At 39.0% G+C, this 12,093-nt stretch overlaps 1 protein-coding gene across 3 annotated transcripts in view; it reads left to right on the top strand.

Annotated features, from left to right (window-relative positions):
• LOC127004767 (glycosaminoglycan xylosylkinase-like) overlaps nucleotides 1-12,093 on the top strand; it is a 145,269-nt gene that overhangs the window by 68,335 nt on the left and 64,841 nt on the right. For all 3 annotated transcript variants that reach the window (XR_007757982.1, XM_050872875.1, XM_050872874.1), the window contains exon 3: nucleotides 6,943-7,112. Coding sequence is in view for 2 of the 3 variants with exons in the window: in XM_050872875.1 (XP_050728832.1) it covers nucleotides 6,943-7,112 (170 nt within the window). In the remaining variant the exon portion in view is untranslated. The remainder of the gene's footprint in view (nucleotides 1-6,942; nucleotides 7,113-12,093) is intronic.

Raw genomic sequence — 12,093 nt, 5'->3', positions numbered from 1 at the left:
CAACAGAAAAAAGCCATTTTAATGCTCTTTCCACCAGTACCTTATTCATTAAAATCGAATAATAAATGTAGGAGTTATTCACCAATGTATTGTAAAAAGTTAGTTTTGAGTTACGGGGCTTTAAAGTTACATAAGTACATATTGATGTTCCTCGTCCATGAATGGCCACACTGTGCCAAATATTGTTAGTACCAGGTATTGTAATGTTGCTGTCTTGCTATTTAGGTGATCTTGAGTCATGAACACGGCACCTGATCCCACTTCTTGTTGAAGTATTACTCACTCAAAGGCGAGGGTGTCAGGGAGCCACCGCCTCCCTCATTGTTCCCAGTTTTTGTTTGCATCGCTTGGTGTTAGAAACTATCTGGCTGGTAGGATTTGCTTCCTTCCTTCTCTGTTTTAATCTTCTTTCTTGGTTATGATGATCTGTCAGAAGCTCTGTCTTTCCTTGTCTTGTATTCGTTTTCATTTTTTATTTGTTGTTGTTGTATGGTGAGATGGGCTCTTCTCTCCTGAAACTGAAGTAGAAGGCTGTGGTAATGGTGGTGTTGATGCAGAAGCATCAGGAACAGCAGTCGTGGCAGCAGGGAGCGAGTGAGAGGTGGATGCAAGTGAGGCAGCAGCGGTGGGTGGTGGCGAGTCAGGCCTCGCTGCTCCATGCGGAACGCCTGTCTGTCTCTCTTCATTATCTGCTCGAGCATGGCGTGCCTTCTTCAAGCAGGCAATCCTCTTGACAATGGCAGCCTTTCTTCTTGGCATTTGAACTGGATGAAGCCAGCATCATCAGCACTTTTGTCATAACAGGAAAAAAAGGCAGTGTGGTGGGAGAGCGTACACACCTACGTCTATCCTTTGCGTGACAAGGACACGCACTGATGAATTATGGTGAAAGCTACGGGACAGTGTTGTCCCGCGCGCACAGGAGAAAGTATCAGACACCACCAGAGAGAAAACTATTCGTGTCTAAATACTACAGTGTTTTTCCTACAAATTTTTTTCTAAAGGCATCTTCTGCCTTTCATGACCTTGACTGAGCGCGCGGGGTGATTTAAACGACAATTTAAATGCCCATTTAAACTCAGTTGGTAAAAATTCTCCCTGTAATGTTTTCTCTATGCCTTTAGGGTGATCATTGACGAAGTTTCTCATTTTCAATATTTTTTCGCATTTTTCACCTCAGTCGGTCTCCTTAAATTGCTTAAAACATACCTTAGGAACGCAATGAGTGAAAGTCGTTTAAATGGACTGGCCTTACTTTGTCTATTGTGACACAAATCTTGATCATGAAGTCCTTGATGAATTTGCACGTAAGAACAGACGCCTAAATTTGAGGTATACCAGTTTCACTGTATTGTTGTTAACAGTAACTAATCTAATTCATCTAGTTAATTTTTATTTTATATTCATAAAATACCTGACCCAGTTTTCATGTATCTTGTACGTAAAAATATGTATTACAGCAGCAGCCTGTATAAACGAAGAATATACATGTTATATGAATATAACTTTTTTTTTTCCTTGCCAGTATATTACTTTTTTATTAGAACATGTACTTCTAAAGTAAGCAGTGTTGTTTCGAGGGTAAATTTTTGCAGTCCAAATTACAGAAATGAACAAGATTTTAAAAGTTATGTTCGCTCAAGTAACATAAAATTAGTAATTTTAAGATTATTTAAATCTCCCAGATTTATGTTGTACTTATATGCTACCAACAAACTTCTAAAATGTACAATGTATGTATATGTATGTATCAATGCAGGTATGTATAAAAAATAATAAATTTACCCTAGCGATCTAACCCGAATCCTCAAGCTGTATGGGATCCCTGCGCTTGCAATAATACTGGACGCAGAAAATTTCTCTCTCTCTCTCTCTCTCTCTCTCTCTCTCTCTCTAATATATATATATATATATATATATATATATATATATATATATATATAAATATATAAATATATATATATATATATATATATATATATATATATATATATATATGAATATATATATATATATATATATATATATATATATATATATATATATATATATATATATATAAAGAGAGAGAGAGAGAGAGAGAGAGAGAGAGAGAGAGAGTGAGAGAGAGAGTAATTGTCGCGGGGTTAGGTTCCAGAACCCCGCGATAGGTGAAAAATCATGAGTAGTGACCTTATATTTACTTTATTATTTATATAATTTATATATTATATTTTATATATATTATTTATATAAACACGCATATCTCTGTGAATCTCGCCTCAGCCCGTGTGAACAAGGTCACCAATAGTTAGTTGAGAGAGAGATTCAAGTGGCTGCATTTCACGAAACTCTCTCGATATTCTAGTCAGAAACTCAGTCACCAACATGTCGGTTACTCGTGTGGTCGGTAAGTTGTGGTCACAAGAAGAAGAAGAGCATATCAGCTGTTCAGTTCAGAAGCTCTCCACGTGTTTATTCCAGCATCACAAAGAGTTCCACGAAACTAGATAAGCTTGGAGTAATCATGTTGAGCAAGTTTAGGACTTGAGTCTTGTTCAAGTGTAGTCATTGCCTCATCCTGTCTGGGTCCTCACTGCCAAGTTCTTGAGCATTTAACGGTAGCAAGCTGTAACACACTCTCCCTTTGTCTCCGAGCTAACCACTCACGAACCAATAAATGCTACGATCACTGAGCCAATCAGCGCCCAGGATACAGAACACAGTGTTCTGATTGGTCGCCTCCCATCCATCAGCCAATAGTGTGCCGTGTACGATCACGCGTGGGCAAACTAGCTCAAGCGGAAGCGGCTGTAGCTGCGTTTTACATACGTGCGAGTCTTTGTCTACTTATCTGGTGTGCGCTACGTATTTTATTGCAATTTAATATTCTTTTAATATGTTCTTATTAATACTTTCTTAATTTTTTTATATTGTTTACATTTTTTAGGCTAGAAAATAAATATATCAAAATACCTCTATACCGCAAAATCCCACGATATAGCGAGAAATCCGCGATACGAAATTAAATATTTACTATTTAAAAATCCGCAATACAGCGAGACCGCGATAAGTGAATCGCGATATGGCGAGGGATTACTGTATATATATATATATATATATATATATATATATATATATATATATATATATATATATATATATATATATATATATATATATATATATATATATATATATATATATATATATATATATATATATATATATATATATATATATATATATATATATATATATATATATATATATATATATATATATATATATATATATATATATATATATATATACATGAAACGAGTGCAGGAATGATATGTTGTAGCCGTAAAAAAAAGAATTATGTTACGGGTTAGGCTACATTTCAGCCGTGGTGCCGTCACTCCACCCCGCTTGCCCTGAGAATATATATCCTTATTATCTCACAAACGGAGCTACTTAAGCTCACGTCCAAACGCCCACGTCACCTCTACGCCTACACACACGTGGACATATGAAACGAGTGCAGGAAGGATGTATTATAGCTGTAAAAACGAAAAAATGTTACAGGTTACGTCAAACTGCCCGCCTTGCCCTGCCGCCCCGAGAATGTTTTACCTTGTTTTCTGCAATATTACATTATCTATGCTAACGCCAGTGTAGGCAAGCCTTTCCCCATCCACAGCGAATGCGTGGGCATTGTGGCGTCTCTTGCAAACGATAATCAGTGACTTAATGTAAGAAAAATTGTCAGGGCGTTGCGGGGCTGGTCAGCACCCGCCATGGCCCCAAGGACGCGGGTGCTAAAATTCGCTCCTAACAGGGTAATTAACGCTTGTACACCCTGCTGACCTATATATATATATATATATATATATATATATATATATATATATATATATATATATATATATATATATATATATATATATATATATATATTCAGGTAACTCTCGATTTACGTGAGTTTGGTTTACACGTTTTTTTCACTTATACACGGAGTGGCCACCAGATGTCTCACGCAACTGGACTCACACGGTGCCGCGGCCACACAGCTGAGCTCAGTTCTTCCCGTGCGCCACTTGAACAACAATACAGTACCCGCGCTACTGGTACCAGTACTGGTACTAACGGTACCAGCTCTACGGTATGGCACCGGTACCAGACTGCTCGGTACCGGTACCAATACTAGCCAGTCCCTCACACGAGTGAGGCTGAGACTGAGTGCCTGAGTGGATATCTCGGTGATATGGATATTCTCTCTCTCTCTCTCTCTCTCTCTCTCTCTCTCTCTCTCTCTCTCCTGAATGAAGTGAATATTTATTTTTCAATAGAAACCTACCTCTTGTTTGATTTACATTGTTTTTGATTTACACAACCTCTTCAAGGACACAATACTTGCGTAAATCAAGTTACCTATATATATACAGGTAACTCGATTTACACGAGTTTGGTTTACGCGTTTTTTAAATAACACGGGGTCCAAAATCTAAATAAATGTTTAATTTACATGTTTTTTTCACTTATACGTGATATTGTATGGAGTGACCACCAGATGTCTCATGCAACTGGACTCACACGGCGCCACGGCCACACAGCTGAGCTCAGTTCTTCCCACACGCCACTTGAACAACAATACAGTACCCACACTGCCACACTACTCAACAATACTGGTGGGCAGGTACCAGTACCAGTAACGGTACTAACGGTACCAGCAATATGGTACGGTACCGGTACCAGACTGCTCAGTACCGGTACCAATACTAGCCAGTCGCTCATGGTGTCCCTCATTTCTTCCTCACACGAGTGAGGCTGAGACTGAGTGCCTGAGTGGATATCTCGGTGATATAGATATTCTCTCTCTCTCTCTCTCTCTCTCTCTCTCTCTCTCTCTCTCTCTCTCTCTCTCTCTCTCTTCACTGAATGAAGTGAATATTTATTTTTTGATAGAAACCTACCTCTTGTTTAAATTACATTGTTTTTGATTTATGTGACCTCTTCAAGGACACAATACTCGCGTAAATCAAAAGTTACCTCTATATATATATAAATATATATATATATATATATATATATATATATATATATATATATATATATATATATATATATATATATATATATATATAGAAGTAACTCGATTTACGCGAGTGTTGCGTTAATTCAAAAACAATGTAAATCAAACAAGAGGTAGATTTCTGTCGAAAAATAAATACCGTAATTTTCGGCGTATATAGCGCGCATTTTTTCACATAAAAATGCCTGAAAGTTTAGCTCTGCGCGTTATACGCTGAATGTACAAATTTATAATGATTTTTTTCTTCTTTGTGATGTTTTTAAGGGTCTGTTTTTCGTCTTATCCAATAACAACGGCAAACTTACCTTTATTATTGTTTATAATCATTCATAGTCCGGAGCTGTCCTATAATATGTTACCATAGAATACAGGGATGATCTAATAACTACTATACAAAGACTAAATCGGTGGAAGATCGTCCATGCCTTGCTGTTATCCCGTTTTTCCGTCGGGCGCCATTAGTATGATCTTGATCTTGATGTCACAGGTGGCTTAAGATTGTATGACTAAGGAGCAGTACAAGCTACATAAAAAATCATATTTGAAAAAATGTCCATGTGTTCATTATTAATTATTAATATTAGTGAGAATAATGGGGTGAATATGAGATCAGAAACTGTACATCATGAGTCTTGTACGAGGAGTTATTTCACGCAATCCCAGCCTGGCCGCCATTTGCATTGTTTACAAACCGCACAACCACACCCACACATCAAACAGCTGCATGCCGCGTGTCACCAGAACCGAGATATCCACTCGGGCACTCATTCTCAGCCTCTCTCGTGTGAGGAAGGAATGAGGGACACCATGAGGGGCTGGCTAGTATTGGTACCGGTACCGAGCAGTCTGGTACCAGTACCGGTACCGAGCAGTCTGGTACCAGTACCGTACCGTATTGGTGGTACCGTTAGTACCGGTACTGGTACCGGTACCTGCCCACCCCTATTGCTGAGTAGCATGGCAGCGTAGGTACTGTATTGTTGCTCAAGTGGCGCGCGGGAAGAACTGAGCTCAGCTGTGTGGCCGTGTGAGTCCAGTTGCGTGAGACATCTGGTGGCCACTCCATAAAATATCGCGTACAAGTGGAAAAAAACGCCGAAATTAAACATTTATTTGGATTTTGGACCCCGCGTTATTTAAAAAACGCGTAAACCAAACTCGCGTAAATCGAGAGTTACCTGTATATATATATATATATATATATATATATATATATATATATATATATATATATATATATATATATATATATATATATATATATACTTTGCCGCCATGGTAAGCGCCCCAAACACCACACACAGGCAAAGCAATGCCTGGAGGAGGTAGGGCACACACGCAAAAGCAATTAACTGGGCCATGGTGAACATAAACAATGGCGGGCGGGGTGCTTGTTATGTTGTGGTGCGCAAGGTAAAGAGAATCTCTTTACCTTGGTGGTGCAGTACACCACCTGGGCAGAGCTTAGTGGCATTGCCCGGGCAATTTGAACGACTTTTAGTGGCGCGCGACAATTTTTTTTATTTTTTTGAAAAAAATCACATTTTTTAAAACTCCCGAATACGGGCGAGGTCGGATACGGTGCACCTGGATAAATGAGGGTTTACTGTATGATGAAATTAATCATAACAGCAATGATATGACCAAGATTGGAATATGCTGCATTGGTTTGGTTCTCCACAGGAAGAAAGATATAAGGAAGCCGGAAAGGATACAGAGGATAATGACCAATATGGTACTAGAGTTGGCGGGTCTGCCATATGGGAAAAGATTGGAGGAAATGGAATTATTGACACTTTGAGGAGAGGAGACGAAGAGGAGACTTAATAGCATATAACAGTGATAGCTTAGTGATGGTATATGTGTAATAATGAAAACTCTTTCAGTGGGCCACTCCTAGATCGTTGGTCCCTGATGTCGCCCGAGGTTTAGGGGACGTGCTGGAAGCCCTTGCCAGTGCCCCCATAACCTCCACTCATATAGGTTACAAGGGCACCCAGCTCAAGCTGTCTGTGATGCTCAAAGGTGGCCAGAGGGCAGTGTTCAGGCCAAAAAGGTGAGTAGAGACAGAACTGAAGGACTCAACATTGCAAAATAATAATACATACTCTGATTAATGGTCATCTCAGGCAAAAAGTGATCCCCCTTGGCTAGAGTAACTCAGAATAAGGAACCCTTACCAAAGGATTACATTAGAATCTCACCCGTCTTGTGTAACTAGTGCCAGAAAAATGTTATTAGAGATAACATTGTTTGTTTTACACTGGTTTGTGTACAAGGAGTTAATATGTGCTGCAATCCCAGAAATTCCATCCATTATTTCCACTGAAGACTACCCTAACACCACACTGATTTCTTAGCTGAAATAAGAGATATCCTTATTTAATTGACATCAGTAATACAAAAATTTCCAAAAAATTTACTTCATTTTTTCCTACCTATCCTAGACCTAATGGCAACCCAGGTATCACATCTGTCTCTGAAGGTGAACTCTTTGCTCAAACTTTCTCAAAGAATTCCATCCAGGATGATTCAAGGCATATACATCCTGCTCATTTTCCCTCTGACTCCTTTATACCTGTTGTTAAAATTCTTACCTTCTTCCATCCGATGATGCAGTGGCGGATCCAGGGGGGGGGGGCACCTGGTCACATGCCCGCCCCAAAATAAAATATTATAATTTTTAATAACTGAATTATTAATAATAATAATAATAATAATAATAATAATAATAATCATTATTATTATTATTATTTTTATTATTATTATTATTATTATTATTATCATCATCATTATTATTAAAATGCTTAAATGAATGTTTATCTACTAGTTCGCAATAACATGTTTTGAAGCTAAAAAGAAAACAAAACGTGAAATACTACCCCAGAACAATTATCTACACTACAGTTTATTCACGTTCTGCGAGTTTCGCCTCGCTGACTTGTCTAGTACACGTATCGGGCGGTTACTGGCAGGGGGAGAGAGAGGCTCAGAGAGCTGCAGCTGGTCGCTATTGTTGTACAAAGACTACCTCTTAAATGATCCAATTTTGGGCCTGGATGATTTACATGATTATGTCACTGAATTCAGAATGTGCAAATCATGTTGGTCTTCTGTACCTAAAAGCTCCTTGCCAATTACTGTACTTGATACACATGAGCAGTGCTCACAAAATTATCCTGTTACAAAAAAATTCTTACTTATTTATGCCACTTTGCCCATTTCATCGGACAAACTCTGAATTTGCTGAGGAACATAAGGACGGCATTTGTGTATTTGGACGAGGAGATGATGAAGAAAATAATAGTTACAATGATAAGGCCAAGGTTGGAGTATGCAGCAGTGGTCTGGTCTCCTCACGAAAAGAAGAACATAAGAAAGCTGGAAAGAGTGCAGAGTGGCAACTAAGATGGTACTGGAACTTAGGGATCGGACGTATGAGGAGAGACTCAATAGCATGAGACTCACAACCCTGGAGAGAAGAAGAGAGAGAGGAGGCCTGATAGCGGTGTACAGGGTGGTGAGCGGGGTGGAGCATTTGGACAGAGAAGACCTGTGTGTGTGGAACGAGAGAGAAACAAGAGGACATGGAAAGAAGTTGAGGGCGACCACGTGCAGGAGAGATGTGAAAAAGTTTAGCTTCCCAAACAGAAGCATTGAGCTGAGGAATGGACTGGAGGAGGAGGTGGTTTGTGCAAGAAACATTCATGATTTTAACCCTTTCCATCCGTGACGCAGACGTCGGCGTCACAGTATGGAAAGGGTCAAGAGGAAATGGAAGAGGATTAATCCTCTTCTAAACCTTTCAATCCTCCTCTAAATTCCTCTTAACCCTCTTCCATTTTCTCTTAAGAGGTTTAGAAGAGGATTAAAAGGAAATGGAAGAGGATTAAGAGGTTTAGAAAAGGACTAACCCTTTCCATACGGTGACGCCGTCAGACGCCGACGTCGGCGGCGCCAGAGTGAAGGGGTTAAGGAAAAGTTGGATAAGAGTGGATATGGAGATGGGACAGTGTGAGCGTATATCTTTTCCTGTATGTTACAACTAGGTAAATACACACATGAAGGAGTAATACTTTGAATCATCCTCACATGAGCTTCAAAATATATATATATATATATATATATATATATATATATATATATATATATATATATATATATATATATATATATATATATATATATATATATATATATATATATATATATATATATATATATATATATATATATATATATATATATATATATATACATACATACATACATACATACATACATACATACAATAGAGCCCCATTTAGCACGAGAATTAGGTAGATGAACGCGGTCGCACTAACTGAATTCGCACTAATTGAATAAAGTAACCAATATGAAAAAAATTATTCGGTGCACACGTGGGTCTGACTTTTGGGTTTGATAATTACCCAAAATAATCACTCACATTAAAAAAAAAAAAAACCTACAATTGGCTGAGCTCTGAAAACACGCTTGTGATTCGCTGGGAGTCCGATGACGTCATCGCCGGTGCTCACCCGGTCAGCGGCCTCGCTGCCTTAAGGCAGCATCACACTGGCCATTTTCTTCTAACCGTTGTGGCAACTGGCAACGCCCGTGTGCCCATCCGGGAGCGAGTTGTCGATTCACCGTAGCCTGGTGTCACACTGAGCCCTTTTCTTCCCACCGCGTTGGCGGCAGCTTGGACAACCGGCAAATCCAAATTTTCTGGGTGTGCGTCACACACGGCCAAGGTCTTTTGCCCGTATCCACATCCACAACATAAACAAAGCACTTGCCCTGTATCAACATGGCGTCGTCTGCTAAAGTAAGGGTTCTCGCTGCTTGTGCCGCGCATCATGGCGGCTTGGCGCAATTTTCAAAATTCAGTCGTGGTGGCTGCTCACGCTAACTGAGGCTTTCGCGCTAATTAATTTTTTTCTTGGTAGATGGTTGCTCGCGCTAATTGCAGTTTCCGCTAATTGATCTCACACTAAGTGGGGCTCTACTGAATATATATATATATATATATATATATATATATATATATATATATATATATATATATATATATATATATATATATATATATATATATATACATTCACCGGATTTTACATGCTGTCCTGAAGACCACCCATCAACCCGGACTCTAGAGCCACTATAAAGGCTGGGCCGACCATCAGGCCCCACCTGCAAGAAGCCTTGGGCCGACCATCAGGCCCCACCTGGAAGAAGCCTTGGGCCGACCATCAGGCCCCACCTGGAAGAAGCCTTGGGCCGACTATCAGGCCCCACCTGGAAGAGGGCCGACCATCAGGCCCCACCTGAAAAGCCTTGGGCCAACCATCAGGCCCCACCTGGAAGAAGCCTTGGGCCCAACCATCAGGCCCCACAGGAAGATGCCTAACAGGCAGTGACGTAAAAAAAATATATATATATATATATATATATATATATATATATATATATATATATGTGTATATATATATATATATATATATATATATATATATATATACACACATATATATAATGTTATGAATACAGCTAAACCGACGTCTAGGGGTTGATTTGTGTTGAAAAGGTAGCTAACTGTGACATAACATAATTGTAAGGTTAAGTGAAAGCAAATGGTACAATTTTACTTATTATTAAAACTTAACCTAATAAGAGAATTAATTAATTGACATCAGAAGAGAACATATGACAAAATAGGCAATGACTAGAGTAAGTGGTTTGGTTCACTGAGGTGATTAGTTATAGTTACAATTATCAATGAGGAACTAAGTATGAAAATTATCTTCAGGAACCAAATAAGAATTACAATTGTGGAACGAAATATTAGTTCACTGAGGTGTTTTAGTTTAGAGTTAAGAATTTCACATAAGGAATACAAATATATATACAAGTGAGAATGGGTACTGGTAACTCTCGATTTACGCGACTATTGTGTCCTTGAAGAGGTCATGTAAATCAAAAACAATGTAAATCAAACAAGAGGTAGGTTTCTGTTGAAAAATAAATATTCACTTCATTTAGTGGAGAGAGAGAGAGAGAGAGAGAGAATATCCATATCACCGAGATATCCACTCAGTCACTCAGTCTCAGCCTCACTCATGTGAAGAAGAAATGAGGGACACCATGAGCAACTGGCTAGTATTGGTACCGGTACCGAGCAGTCTGGTACCGGTACCATACCGTATAGCTGGTACTGTTAGTACCGGTACTGGTACCGGTACCTGCCCACCCCTATTGTTGAGTTGTGTGGCAGCGTGGGTACTGTATTGTTGTTCAAGTGGCACGCGGGAAGAATGAGCTCAGCTGTGTGGCCGCGGCGCCGTGTGAGTCCAGTTGCGTGAGACATGTGGTGGCCACTCCATAAAATATCGCATATAAGTGGAAAAAACGTGTAAATTTAACAATTATTTTGATTTTGGACCCCGCATTATTTTAAAAACGCGTATACCAAACTCGCGTAAATCGAGAGTTACCTGTATGTGGATAGATGTGTGTGTGTAAGTGTGTGTGTGTCAGACCCCTTGGTGAATCCTGGTTAGTTCACAAGTGAAGAGTCCTTGCGTCCTCGGGAAGTGAGCTGCCTTTGGTTGAGACTGCCGGGGTTAGCAGCGGAGGTCTATTTATAACCTCGGCGGGCGAGACAAGTCCGTGAAGTGTGAGGCTTTGTGACATTCAATTGAATGATGGGTGAAACCTCGAGGTGGAGTCACGAGTCCTCGAGTGAATGCGCTGGTGCGGCTGGAGCTTCGAGGATTCGTGCGTGAGTTGGTTATTGGTGAAGTGGTGATGTGTGATGGCACGCTTCAAGGCTCGAGTTAGACGAGGGTACCATAACAATATACGTTTATATATATATATATATATATATATATATATATATATATATATATATATATATATATATATATATATATATATATATATATATATATATATATATATATATATATATATATATATACATAAACAAAGAATGGGGGGGGGGGGGCGTGAGGATTTTTTAGAAATCAATAGGG

Source organism: Eriocheir sinensis, chromosome 29 (assembly GCF_024679095.1).
Source record: "Eriocheir sinensis breed Jianghai 21 chromosome 29, ASM2467909v1, whole genome shotgun sequence".
Taxonomy (NCBI): Eukaryota; Metazoa; Arthropoda; class Malacostraca; order Decapoda; family Varunidae; genus Eriocheir; species Eriocheir sinensis.
This window is presented reverse-complemented; position numbering and strand designations above follow the sequence as displayed.